This window comes from Erythrolamprus reginae, chromosome 2 (genome assembly GCF_031021105.1).
Source record: "Erythrolamprus reginae isolate rEryReg1 chromosome 2, rEryReg1.hap1, whole genome shotgun sequence".
Classification (NCBI taxonomy): domain Eukaryota; kingdom Metazoa; phylum Chordata; class Lepidosauria; order Squamata; family Dipsadidae; genus Erythrolamprus; species Erythrolamprus reginae.
The window spans coordinates 153436966-153451726 of record NC_091951.1 but is presented as its reverse complement, the minus strand read 5'-3'; the positions used below and the strand labels follow the sequence as shown (position 1 = coordinate 153451726).

Below are 14761 nucleotides of genomic sequence, written 5' to 3'. Positions count from 1 at the left end.
TTCCCTAGGTATGCCCATGTTATACCAACACTCCGCAATCTGCATTGGTTGCCGATCAATTTCTGGTCACAATTCAAAGTGTTGGTTATGACCTATATAGCCCTTCATGGCATTGGACCAGAATATCTCCGGGACCGCCTTCTGCCACACGAATTCCAGCCACCGGTTAGGTCCCACAGAGTTGGCCTTCTCCGGGTCCCGTCGACTAAGCAATGTCGTTTGGCGGGACCCAGGAGAAGAGCCTTCTCTGTGGCGGCCCCGACCCTCTGGAACCAGCTGCCTCCTTGCCTTTCGCAAGCTCCTTAAAACCCACCTCTGTCGTCAGGCATGGGGGAATTGAAATTTCCCTTCCCCCTAGGTTTATAGAATTTACACATGGTATGCTTGTATGTATGAGTGGTTCTTTAAATTGGGGTTTTTTAGATTGTTTTTAATATTAGATTTGTTTACATTGTCTTTTTATATTGTTGTTAGCCGCCCCGAGCAGTGTTCCCTCTAATTTTTTTTCGGGGTGAGCGGAAAAGTATAGTGTCTGAGCGGCAGTCCCTTTGCCACTGGGCGGCATATAAGTATGTATGTATGTATGTATGTATGTATGTATGTATGTATGTATGTATGTATAAATAAATAAATAAATAAAGTGTGGGCGTGCGCTATCACACATGAGCAAGTTCTTGCATCCATAATTCTATCCTTTCTATGTCTTCCTCCCTCTTTCCTTTCTATCTCTCCCTCCCTCTTTCCTTTCTATCTCTCCCTCCCTCTTTCCTTTCTATCTTTCTCACCCCCTGCCTTTCTCCAAGCCCTTCCTTTTCCCTCTCCCTATCTAACTACCCCCTCTCCCTCCTTTCTATCTCTCCCTCCCCCTTTCTCTCTCCCTTCATCTTTCTTTCCCTCTCTCTCTCCATCCCTCTTCCTTTCTCTCTTCCTTCCTTCCTCTCTTTTTTGCTCTTTCTCTCTCCCTTCTTCCCTCCCTCTATGTCTTTCCCTCTCCCTCCTTCCCCCCTCTCTTTCTCTCTCTCTTGCTTTCTTTCCCTCTCTTTCTTTCTTTCTCTCTCATTCTCTCTCCCCTCCTTTTTCTCTCTCTCTCTTTCTCTCTCGTTCACCACGCCAGCAAGAGAGAAAAAGAGAGAGAGAGAGAGCCGGAGAGAGAGTGGAGGGTGCCGTTGTCTTCACCTCCGCCCGGCGGCTCTGCAGCGAAGAGGAAGCAGCCATGCACCCCCTCGCTCTCTCAGGCATCCCCGGCGCCCGGCCACGCTCCGCCTCGCTCCCGGTATCCCGGCCGACGTTTGGAGCCGTTTTGTTTTCAGCCGGGCTACCGGGAGGCGGAGCATGGCCGGGCACCGTGTCTTCGCCTCCGCATGCCGCCTCCGCCCAGCCGAAAACAAAACAGCTCCAAAAGTCGGCCGGGATACCGGGAGGCGGAGCATGGCCGGGCGCCGTGTCTTCACCTCCGCGCGGCTCTGTAGCGAAGAGGAAGTAGCCACACGCCGCCTCCGCCCAGCCGACTTTTACCTGCTCTGGAGCCGTTTGTCTTCATGGTGCAAAGCCACACAGTCCCGAATCCCAGATCGCTCGCTTCTCTGGCCAGCAAGCCGGCTGCCCAGGAAAGCATCGCGCTTTTTCAACGTGTGGCGCTTTCCTGGGCAGATGGCTTTGCTGACCGGAGAAGAGAGCGATTTCGGAGTCCGGGACTATGTGGCTTTGCACCATGAAAACAAAACGGCTCCAAAAGTCGGCCGGGCTACCGGGAGGCGGAGCGTGGCCATGCGCCGTGTCTTCGCCTCCGCGCGGCTCTGCAGTGAAGAGGAAGCAGCCATGCATCCCTGGCATCCGGCGGAGGAGCAGAGGGGGCGGATCGGGCGGGAGGCAGTGACGAAAGGCCGAGGGGGCCGGAGGCAACATGGGGAGGCAGGGGCGGCCGCGGCTCCCTTCCCTTCTGCTGCCGGCGCCTCCCCGCCCGCCCACGGGCTGGCAGGGGGATGGGGACTGCGCGCCCATGGAAAAGGGCGCGCAGGGGGGGTATTTTGGGGTGCGCGGGCGTGCAGGCGCGCAGCCTACGGGGAACGGTGGCCCCGAGTCTTCGGAGAGGGGCGGCATACAAATCTAATAAATATACAAATACAAATAATACAAATGAGATCTCCATAGCCGAGAGACAGATGCTTTGGGTAGCATGGTCAAGAGATCTGTGGACCATGGCTCATTTCATGCTATCACTCCCCTCTTGAAATGCCACTACTTGCCTTACCTTGTCCACGTGTATGTAGAAGAAATGCTGCTGGTGATACACAGCCTTAATGAGGCGCTTCAGTTGGCGGATGGCTCTCCCGTGAACCACAAGCATGTATGCAATTCGAACCGGCTTGTCCACGGAGGCCTGGACCATTTTGCTCTCATCCCATTGGATCACAGGACTAACCTTCCCTGCAGAGATTTTTAAAAAGGGTCAACTTTAGGATCAATATGGTCTGAATGGAAAAACAAAAATAGGAGAGCCACTGTATGTAAGTGAACTTTAGATTTCAAGCAAAACTTGTCCTGATCCGCACACACTGTAAGGAACAACACAAATGGCAGCTTCCTATTTTGATCCAACTTGCAGCTGCTGGAAAGCTTGCGCTGTGCTAGAAACCCCAAGAGCGGTGAGCAAAGGCTATATCCTCAGTGCACCATCTATCTAGCTGGTAGGAGGAAATCCCCATCACAAGTGGCCAAGCAGCGTCTTCCTAAGAGTGACACGCTCTTGCTCACAAAGTCCAGAAAACATTCCTTCTAATACCTCCCTTTTTTGGGTTAACAAGGCCGCTTAAAAAAAGAGAGAGAGAGAGAAAAGAAAAGGCGAAAGGAGGAGCATAGCAAGGCCAGGAGAAAGGAGCTAAATGGAGAGAATGCTCCTGAGACCCTGATTAAATGTCCCAACTGGGGAACTCTAGGGAAGCAAAGAAAAATCCTTCAGTTCAGGGACTCCATTTGTCTCTAAGGTAGTACAGTAATACCTCGTCTTACGAACTTAATTGGTTCCGGGAGGAGGTTCGTAAGGCGAAAAGTTCGTAAGACGAAACAATGTTTCGTGCAAGGGGAAACAGCCGGGTGCTTCTTGGCGGCCTCCGGAACCTGAACCCGAACCCAAACTTTTGCCGAACTTCCGGGTTTGGTGTTTGGGAGAACGCCCAGAAGCGCCTGGCTGTTTCAGAAGGTGACAGACGGGCGGCGGTGCTTCTCCCAAACGCCGAACCCGGAAGTTTGGCAAAAGTTTGGGTTTGGGTTCGGGTTCTGGAGGCCGCCAAGAAGCGCCCAGCTGTTTCAGAAGGTTACAGCCACAGCGCCGCCCAGCAGAGTGCCATTTTTGCAATTGGCAGCGGGTTCGTAAGGCGAAAAAAGTTCATAAGAAGAGGCAAAAAAATTCCGAACCCCAGGTTCGTATCTCGAAAAATTTGTATCACGAGGCGTTCGTATCACGGGGTACCACTGTATAGGTAAATGTTTTTTGTCAAGAATCTGTGATTGGATCTTTGATTTACTGTAAAGTGTAAGCTTGCTCCAGTCTTTGCCTATGATAACTACTGTCCTGTCTCTGAGGATTACTCTATCTGTGCATGGCAGTTATTATACCCTGGGCCCTGTGAGCAGCAGAGCCCTTTACACCTTGGATCTCTCCCAATTTTATATCTGCCGTGACAGCTTTTTATGGGCGATTCCCATCTTTATTTTTAGCAGCTCTCTATTTTTATCTCTTTGGCCACAGAATGTTTAACGGCATACAGTTAAAAAGAGAGGCTTACATTTCCTTTGTTCCTCATAAAACTTTTTTTAAAATTTTAAATTATACTTTGCGCTTTTGATCCTAGGAGAAGAGTGATTTCCCGAGTCAGACATTTACCAGAAGCCACAGAATGCATTTAACCTATTTCATTCCTTGTCTCCCATCTTTTTATATTTCAGTTTGCCAAGTCATGCACCCAGGCCAGTGATTGTGAACTTGTCAATCGCGTATCAAAAGTGACACGCCAGGATATTTTGGCCTCCACCAACACCTGGCACTAACTACTGTTCTTGTGCAATTTTCAGAAGCTGTGCCAGAATGTGGTGGGTGCTCTCGTGTAACCTTTGGACCCTTCGGAAAATGTGTGAAAGGGATAACCCTGTAGTCTCCAAAAATCATGTTGGAGTGGGGTGCGTTTTGGTGTAGTTTTCAGAAGGCCGCAGGGGTTGCACAGCATTCTCCGATGCCACTTCAATAACTAAGGCCTGGTGCGATCTGGAACAGCCTTGAGTAGGCCGGAAAGGCCTATCAACAGAAAGAGAAGATAGCCATTCCTGTGGCATGCAGGATTTCAGGGACAATTGCACTTTAAGTAACAGCAGTCAGGCTGCCGTTTTGAGTGACAGCCATCATGCTAGGACTGAAGTCAAGTCTTTGAGTTCTACTTCTACTTCGCCCTCAGGATGCCTCTATAGAGCGTTGCATGCCAAAACAACCAGACACAAAGAACATTCTGCTGAACACTTAATTACCACAGCAGTTTCATTTCTCACCTGCTCATCTTTCCTATTAACTTCTCCTATGGATTTCTTGTGATTTATCAATTGTTGTTTGTAACTTATGATTGATGGTAACTATGATTATGATTAGGTCTCACAGAGTTGGCCTTCTCCGGGTCCCATCGACTAAACAATGCCTTCTGGCGGGACCCAGGGGAACAGCCTTCTCTGTGGCGGCCCCGGCCCTCTGGAATCAACTCCTCCCAGAGATTAGGACTGCCCCCACCCTCCTTGCCTTTCGAAAGCTCCTGAAGACCCACCTATGTCGCCAGGCATGGGGAAATTAATATACCTTCAGCTACTATGTTTTTATGTATGGTTTGTTAGGTTGTGTGATTGTTTTCTTTTTTATAATAATGGGTTTTTAATTATTTTTTAACATTAGATTTGTACATGTTGTATTATTCTTGTGAGCCGCTCCGAGTCCTCGGAGAGGGGCCGCATACAAATCTAATAAATTATTATTATTATTATTATTATTATTATTATTATTATTATTATTATCATCATCATCATCATCCATGACCTATTACTTGCTGTTCATAAGTACATTGTGAGCTTATGCACAGGAGACAAATTATTGTATGCCCTAGCACACTTGGTCAATAAAGAATTGTGTGGTGTGGTGTGGTGTAGTGTAGTATAGTGTAGTGTAGTGTATTCCTATTCTGTTCTAAGGCAAGGCAGGACAGGCAGGGATTTGGGGTTTAAGAACTCCCATCTCTCACCCTTCTGCTACCGTAGTCCACACACATTTGCAAACATGGGTTCAAAAACGTATGGGCCTCATGAAATTCAGAACCCAGGATGACGAAAGAAACTCAATTTTGGGGGCTCAGAGACTGTCACTTTGATACAATTTTTATTTATTTATTTATTTATTTATTTATTTATTTATTTATTTATTTTTGCCAAATATAAAGTTTAGAGAGTTCCGCCTTTAATTTTTAATCATCAAATTTGGTGCATTGGGCCCTTATCTCAATGCAAATATTGGGGCTTAAGGAACAGGCTTAAGTTCAGCAAGAGGTCTGAGAAAGGAGGCCTCACAGCAATTTCTACTCACTGGGAAAAAAAGGCAGGAGAAGGGTAAAGGAAATCATGTTGTAGAAAGCCATTTTGATTTGTTTTGGTGACACATCTTGGGGATTACTGACATCTGAACCATTCCTAGTGGAGATGGAAAATCTTCCAACGAATTTCAAATTCCTCCGCAAGCAATTCCTTAGGATCTGTCTGTCCCTTTTTTCAGCAGCATGATAGATGAGCTGGCAGAAACAGCAGCAGCAAGTGTGTGTGTGTGTGTGTGTGTGTGTTTATGTGAAAGAATGTAATCCTGTCATAAGCCATCACATCACTGCCTTTTCTCACATACCGCTACAGATAGTCCTCGGCTTATAACCACAACAATTGAGCCCCACATTTCTGTTGTTAAGCAAGGTAGCTGTTAAGTGAGTCCCCCCTCCCCTCAATTTTATGACCTTTTTATCACAGTTGTTAAATGAGTCACTACAGTTGTTACCAACACAGTTGTTGAGTGAATCTAGATTCCCCATGGATTTTTCTTGTCAGAAGGTTGCATAAAGTGATCACACGACCAGGGGACACTGCAATCGTTAAATAAAGATGAACCAGTTACCAAGTGTCTGAATTTTGAATCATGGGGCCATAGGGATGCTGCAGGGGTTCTAAGTGTGAAAACAGCCATAAATCACTTTTTTCCGTTCTGTTTTAACTTTGAACAACTAAATGAATGGCTGTAAGTCGAGGACTACCTTTACTTTCCTCAGAAAGATAAGCTTTCCTGATTAAAAATCTTGCGATATCCAGACTACACCTTACTCCTTTTCTCTCTCAATTTGGCTAGTTTGGCAACGTCTCAGACGCTGAGGTAATATCAGTGGAGCAACCAACCTCATTACAAGTTATGATTCACTTAGTCAACAGAACTGCCTTAGTTGGACTGTCTGTGTCTTCTTTATTTCTTTATTAATTAATTAATTAATTAATTAATTTTATTTACTTATTTGATTTGTATGCAGACCCTCTCTGTAGACTCGGGGCGGCTAACTACAGTAAAAAGGCAATATGTACAAATCTAATATTAAAAATAATGTAAAAAACCCCAATTTAAGAAACCAATCATACATACAGACATACCATGCATAAATTTTATAAGCCTAGGGGGAAGGGAATATCTCAATTCCCCCATGCCTGATGACAGAGGTGGGTTTTAAGGAGCTTGTGAAAGGCAAGGAGGGTGGGGGCAACTCTGATATCTGGGGGGAGTTGGCTCCAGAGGGTCAGGGCCGCCACAGAGAAGGCTCTTCCCCAGGGTCCCGCCAAACGACATTGTTTAGTCGACGGGACCTGGAGAAGGCCAACTCTGTGGGACCTAACTGGTCGCTGGGATTCGTGCGGCAGAAGACGGTTTAATCAAGGTGTCTGCCACAGGTTATGATGTTGGTGGCCACAGCTCTATGGCATCGCAGATGGTCTGAAACGCAAGAGGTCTGCACTCCAAGGGAAGGCCTGTGCAGGAGGAGGTGAAGGTTCCCAATCAGCAAGGCTGGGACAGGACTGTGGGTTGGCATCCCAAGAGGAATTTATTTTATTTATTTATTTATTCAATTTTTATGCTCCCCTTCTCCTTAGACTCAGGGCGGCTTACAACACGTTAGCAATAGCACTTTTTAACAGTGCCAGCATATTGCCCCCATAGTCCGGGTTCTCATTTTACCCACCTCTGAAGGATGGAAGGTTGAGTCAACCTTGAGATTTGAACCACTGACCTACAGATTTACAGCTTCAGTGGCCTGCAGTACAGCACTGTACCTGCTGCGCCACCCCGGAATGACTTCAGGTGTCAGTAAATGGGCCTAAGCCAAGAGGCAGCTGCACTCCTTAATACTGTGCACATCGGCGGAAGGCTGCCCGCCGCCAGCACTACTGGTGCAGTCCTGGCGATGGGTGTGGGCGGCTGCAAGATTCGGCTTCCTGTGCATGCGATGAGCCAAATCCCGCACAAGGATGCTTGCTGCACGAGATTTGGGCAATTTTCACCGATTTCTTTGTTTCTACGCATGCACAGAAGCATAAAAACTGCAATGTGGTAGTATATATGTGGTAGTATAGGATATGGTAATATACATATGAACGTTTGACCTATAAAGCCCTTCATGGCATCGGACCAGAATACCTTCGGGACCCCCTTCTGCCGCACGAATCCCAGCGACCGATTAGGTCCCACAGAGTTGGTCTTCTCCGGGTCCCGTCGACAAAACAATGCCGTTTGGCGGGACCCAGGGGAAGAGCCTTCTCTGTGGTGGCCTGACCCTCTGGAATCAACTCCTCCTGGAGATCAGGACTGCCCCCACCCTCCTTGCAAACTCCTAAAAACGCACCTTTGTCACCAGGCATGGGGAAATTGATTCCCCTTGGCTGCTCCATTTTATGTATAGTTTGATTGGGTTGTATGATTGTTTTTAATTGAGGGTTTTAAAACTGTTTTTGCTTTTAACATTGGATTTGTACTTGGTATTACTGTTGTGGGCCACTCCGAGTCTTCAGAGAGAGGCAGCATACAAATCTAATACATTATTATTATTATTATTATTATTATTATTATTATTATGTTGTTGTTGTTGTTGTAAGCAGCCCTGAGTCTAAGGAGAAGGGCGGCATAAAAATTGAATAAATAAATAAATAAATAAATAAATAAATAAATAAATAAATAAACAAATAATGATAATTTTTAAATTATTTAAAATTTAAAATTAATTATTTCTTTTAATTGGATTAGAATTGTTTTATATATTGTATTTTTTATTGAAATGTTGTGAGCCGCCTCCAGTCCATGGAGAGGGGTGGCATATAAGTCAAATAAATTAAGTAAGTAAGTAAGTAAGTAAGTAAGCAAGTAAATAAATATTGCTGGAATCTCGCATGGCTGAGCGACCTCACACTTCCTGAGCATGTATGCCAGTCACGCGCAACAGCGCACGCATCCTCGATTTTACTACCACTCTATAGTGACCCACACCAGCAGCAGCCCCCCCACTGGTGCACATGCAAAGGAAGCTCATCCCCAATTCAAGGGTCGCATTCTCTCAACGGTATCACTCAGTTCATGGGGGGACAATTCCCCAGGGTCCTTCCATTCTCACCTGAGAGCTGGCACTGCCGGGGTACTGACCGTGGCATCAGGTTCCCAGCTTGGTGCAGGCACACCACATTGGCAATCTCCTGCTGACACTGCTTACTGCTAGCTCTGGCTAAGGCAGACAGTGCGTCTTTGCCCGTGATTTCACACTTGGGAGTGAAGTTGTTCTCGGTTGGCTGCGGGGCCCCTTCCACACTGCCGGTGTCTCCGTGCTGGAACATGGCCAGTTGGGCATCCCTCCTGAGCTGCGTCCGGTTCCTTCGGCTAGAGGCATCCAAGTAGACTGGCAGCTTGAGGCTCGGTTCATGCTTCGCCGTGACGGCCCTCACCACTTTGGCAACGAGCACGCCAGGATTATCCAGGCGATTCTTCCACCTTTCGTGCTTCCTGCTTAAGCTGCCTCGCCGGCCTGCAGAGCTGTCTGAATCCTTTGAGCCATCACTGTTTTCAAGAAGCTGGGGCTTCCTTTGCTGAATCTGCTCCAGTTCCAGAGAGAAAGAGAGAGAGAGAGAAAGAGACAGGGAAAGAGAGAGAGAGAGACACAGAGAGAGAGAGAGAGACAGGGAAAGAAGGGGGGGGGGGAGAGAAACACAAAACAGACAGGATGGAGAAAGAATTAGCATGGAGACTGCTCACTTAGCTACTCTGCTGTGTTGTTTTCAAGCAACATTTTATTTTTCTGGATAAATATTTCTTTGGAAAGTTTCACAAACCTCATGTATAATGCACCCTGTTTAGTAACCAATATGAATTTGTTAATTGCGTCCGTAGAATAAGCCAGGATTAAAAAATATAGCCATTTGCATCTATTTTCAGTCTAGATAAGCCCATTTTAAAATCCCCCCCTTTAGCCATGAATAAATGCAGTACATCCTTAGCTATTCATGACACGAACAGACAGCTCACAACTGGCATTCCAGTTCTGGAATTGCTCTCTAAGGTAAGTGACCATTATCCCCATTTTACATAGAGTAAAATGAGGCAGAAAGACCTTGTGGCCTTGGGTTTATGCAGATAAAGGAGGATATGAAGGACAAAAGTGGGTTTGCGGTGAAAATGGATAAAAATGCAAGGCATTTTGATATAAACCAATCACAATTTTATTCGGATTTAGAACTACCGAATGAGGGATTTATGGTCTACGACCAGATGCTTTGCGCGTTCCCTCCAAAACAAGTTCCGTTCAGATGAATAAAGCAATAGCATTTATGCCACACAAAGGATTACGTTCTAATTCTAGAACATATGATTTATAAATGTGTCCTATCTTCTTGAACTGCATAGCCCTGAGAAGATAACAATCAGTCCAAAACCTGAATCAAAACCATCAAGCTTAAGTGCTTATTTGCTGAACCGTATCTGTTTTGATATTTCAGAATGGAAGGGCTCATCTTCATACCAAAAAAAAAAAAAATGTTGAGAGAGGAGAAAAGCATGTGGCTTTAAATATGGGTGTCCTCAAGGATGACTCAGGTAGCATTGCTGCCTGCATACAAAGTAATGGGGAGCATTTAGTTCTTCTGTATGGAGCCTCCCCCCACCCATTTATATCCCTCACTTGCACAGCAGGAGTGGGAATTGTCTCTGCTCATGTGAGCACATTGTCTGCTGGTCATCTTCCGTCTTCATTGCCATCTTCAAACTTGCCAATTCCCATTAAAAGACTCCTACCATAACAGCTCCAAAATCTTTGCATTCTTTCCAAATAAGGGAAAGGTGAAACCATTGACAAAGTGAATACCTCGTCTTACAAACCCCTCGTCATACAAACTTTTCGAGATACAAACCTGGGGTTTAAGATTTTTTTGCCTCTTCTTCCAAACTCTTTTCACCTTACAAACCCAAGCCGCCGCCACTAGGATGCCCCGCCTCTGGACTTCTGTTGCCAGTGAAGTGCCCGTTTTTGCGCTGCTGGGATTCCCCTGAGGCTCCCCTCCATGGGAAACACCACCTCCGGACTTCCGTGTTTTTGCGATGCTACAGGGGAATCCCAGCAGCACAAAAACGGGTGCTTCACTGGCAACGGAAGTCCGGAGGTGGGGTTTCCCAGCGAGGGGAGCCTCAGCGAAATTGCAGCATCACAAAAACATGGAAGTCCGGAGGTGGGGTTTTGAGGACTTCTGTGTTTTTGTGATGCTGCAATTTCACTGAGGCTCCTATCGCTGGGAAACCCCACCTCCGGACTTCCATTGCCAGCGAAGCACCCGTTTTTGCGCTGCTGGGATTTTCCTGCTGAGATTCCCCTGCAGCATCACAAAAACATGGAAGTCTGGAGGTGGGGTTTCCCATGGAGGAGAGCCTGAGGGGAATCCCAGCAGTGCAAAAATGGGCGCTTCGGTTGGCAAAAGGGGTGAGTTTTGGGCTTGCATGCATTAATCGCTTTTCCATTTATTCCTATGGGAAACATTGTTTCGTCTTACAAACTTTTCACCTTACAAACCTCGTCCCGGAACCAATTAAGTTCCTAAGACAAGGTATCACTGTACATCTCTTGGGCTAGAATCCAACCCTTTCCCTTTGCTGGGTAGCTTTTCTCCACCTCCCCAGCTTTCCTTTCTTCCTCCTCCCACCCAGGTCCTGCAAAGCCTTTTGATTTGGGTGGTGATGGGAATCTTGACCTCTTGGTAGGCATGGAGTTGTCTTCCATAAAAGAGGAATCCCCATGAGTGAAACAAAACAAAGCCAGAATCAGCCTGCAGCTGACAAAGTGTCAACCACAATCAGCCTGCAGCTGACAATTAGACAACCACAATATAACTACCGTATTTTTCAGAGTATAAGATGCACCTTTTCCCTCCCTAAAAGAGGGCGATAATTTGGGTGCGTCTTATACTCTGAATGTAGCTTTTCCCCCCCTCCCCCCAGCCCTAACTAGCTGCTAACAATCTTCCCAGCTCTTCCCTTGCAGGCTCTTTAATTGTTTCTCTCTGCAAAGAATGTTTTCCAAGCCCTAAGTCTTTGCAGGTTTTTTTTCTCATTGCTCTAACTTGCTCCGAATGTTTCTTTCCATGTGCTAATGATGTTCTCAGCTCTTACTGGCTTGCAAGCTCTTTCATTGTTACTCTCTCTGAATAAAGTTTTTTTTAAAGCCCTAACCAGGGGATAATATAATATGCTGAAGCTGACCCGACTAAGGATGCTAGCCAGATGAGTGTCTGGTAAGCAGATTCCTTTACCTGTTTTCCTCCCCAAAAACTAAGATGCATCTTATACTCCAGTGCGTCTTATACTCCAAAAATACGATATTCAGTGTCCACCAATTAAGTAGGAGAAGGCAGTTCTTCAGTGGTTCAATTGGAGTTCTGATGGCTACTCTTCATGTACTCCAGAAAGTTAAAGTGTGAGTATTCCCCCACCCCCACCTTCAATAGAAAATAACATGTTTCTGTTGGGTCACCTTGATCCAGCTTCAACCTGCCTAAGCAGTTGGTTGGCACCAAGATGGAGACTGTACTAGGAGGACGCCTTCTCAGTGAACAATAAGAGGGGCAAAAAGGCTGTGCGGATGAGATGGACTAAACAGAACACATCACTTTCCAATGATACACCTGTTCAAAATTATGTGTCCTTACAATTTTTATCAAATATTTTTTTTCAGAGGCTGAAAGCATAGAACCCCTGTTTTGGATAGTGTTCATTTTCTGTGCTTTGCTTTACTGGAGTCTCCAGATGAACCATTTCTTTCTCTCTCTCTCTTTTAATACACTCCTATAAAAGTCTAAACCAGTGTTTCTCAACCTTGGCCGCTGGAAGATGTGTGGACTTCCACTCCCAGAATTCCCCAGCCAGCTCTGCTGGCTGGGGAATTCTGGGAGTTGAAGTTCACACATCTTCCAGTGGCCAAGGTTGAGAAACACTGGTCTAAACTGACTTTGCAAATTACATTCATGAAATAAATGAATGGGTTTATCAATTGGTAGGTCCAATGAATACCATTCAATTTAATTGGGAATTGACAGTGATTCATACCATAGATCTGCCTTTTCCAACCCAGGGGCCATTGGCTTTCTTGTTATGGTGATAGTCCTTCAAATTTACCGATTTGCTATGACTTTATGGAAGGCTTATGCTGTTTTCTTGCCAACGTTTTGGAAGTGGTTTCCTAGCACTGTATCTTCTTCCCAAATCGAGAGACAGCAAGTAGTCCAAAGCCACTATTTAATGCAGGATTAGATATCAGGTTTCACTGACCCTTGTCCGGTGTATTTACCAAGCACAAAATCTCTCTCCCTTCCCCTCTCTCTGTCAAAGCAATTTATTTCACTGATTTCATGAGATTTACATTCTTTACATAAGTGGAAGGTACCAGATTATGGAAGGCTATCTTCTCTGCCCTGTGTAACAGTATGTGGTAATGATTCTATTAATGCAACCTTATAAGAATAGGAGAGCTAGTAATCAGTCCATCTTCTTGTATGGACCAAATGGAAGGGCTAAGAGTCCATTGATTTTTTTGATCTGATATCCAATTCTCAGATAATTTTAGCTTGCACCAGTGTAATCTTCTACTTGATCTTGTACCTGTGTCCTTCATTCTGCTCATAACGAAAGGTCAAAGGATAGCTCCAAGTAGCCTAAATTAGTTTTTAGGATTATGTGCCTTCAAATCAACCTTGAACACGGATGACTGCCCGGACAAATCTATGCAGCGTTCATGACAGAAGTGAATTACGACTGCCTCTCTCCTAAGGTTGAGAAAGAGCAACTGGCCGAATGTCACCCCCAGGTGTCTGTGCGAAAGGCAGATCTCGAACCATGGTCTCTCAGTATCTAGCCCAGTGACTTTAACTATTACACCAGGGGGGTTCTCAAACTAGATCTAGGGCTCCACAAAGCATTTACCAAGGCACTAACTTTATCTCAAATGTCTTCTGTGCAACCCTCTGAATAATTTGCACAATAATTTAATTGGTATTTCTGAAACAGGTCTCTCAAGATTCAGTATCATTATTGGATACTCAGCCCCAATGGCGCAGTGGTTTTAATGCAATACTGCAAGCAAACTCTGTCCATAGCCTGGAGTTCAATCCTGATGGGGACTCGAGATTGACTCAGCCCTCTATCCTTCCCAGGTTGGTGAAATGAGGTGCCCGGATAGAAGGGGGACAATATGCTGATGTTGTAAATCACCCAGAGAGTGCTGTAAAGCACTATGATGTGGTATATAAATCTAAGTGCTATTGCTATAATGTCCATCACAAAAATCCTCCTACCAGCACTACATATAAACATAGAAGATTGACGGCAGAAAAAGACCTCATGGTCCATCTAGTCCGCCCTTATACTATTTCTTGTATTTTAACTTAGGATGGATATATGTTTATCTAAGGCATGTTTAAATTCAGTTACTGTGGATTTGCCAGCCACATCTGCTGGAAGTTTGTTCCAAGCATCTACTACTCTTCCAGTAAAATAATATTTTCTCACATTGCTTCTGATCTTTCCCCCAACTAACCTCAGATTGTGCCCCCTTGTTCTTGTGTTCACTTTCCTATTAAAAACACTTCCCTCCTGAACCTTATTTAACCCTTTAACATATTTAAATGTTTCGATCATGTCCCCCCTTTTCCTTCTGTCCTCCAGACTATACAGATTGAGTTCATTAAGTCTTTCCTGATAAGTTTTATGCTTAAGACCTCCCACCATTCTTGTAGCCCATTTTCTCCTTATTCCTAACAGTCTGGGACAATTGTGGTTTTATTATTATTATTATTATTATTATTATTATTATTATTATTATTATTATTATTATTATTATTATTAATTTATTAGATTTGTATGCCGCCTCTCTCCGAAAACTTGGGGCGGCATTTTGATAATTGTCGGCTTTATAGATAATTGATAAATTGGAATGTACAAAAAAAAAAGAGTGAATCTATTCAAAGTTTTCTATTTTCTTTTCTCCCCCTTTCTGCTTCTCATTCCCATCCTATTGTAGCCTCACAGCCATCTTTAGATGTCTGGGTTTATTTTTCCTCCTTTCCTATCCTGCAAATATTTTTCCCTACTTTTGCAATCATCAAAGGTTCCCCGGAGCACAGTGATATACTCCTC

At 45.1% G+C, this 14761-nt stretch overlaps 1 protein-coding gene across 1 annotated transcript in view; it reads right to left on the bottom strand.

The window, feature by feature from the left end:
* XYLT2 (xylosyltransferase 2) overlaps nucleotides 1-14761 on the bottom strand; it is a 65600-nt gene that overhangs the window by 26738 nt on the left and 24101 nt on the right. Inside the window, exons 2-3 of the mRNA XM_070739977.1 lie at nucleotides 8712-9183; nucleotides 2252-2427 (exon numbers count right to left, since the gene is read on the bottom strand). Coding sequence (XP_070596078.1) covers nucleotides 2252-2427; nucleotides 8712-9183 — 648 coding nt within the window. The remainder of the gene's footprint in view (nucleotides 1-2251; nucleotides 2428-8711; nucleotides 9184-14761) is intronic.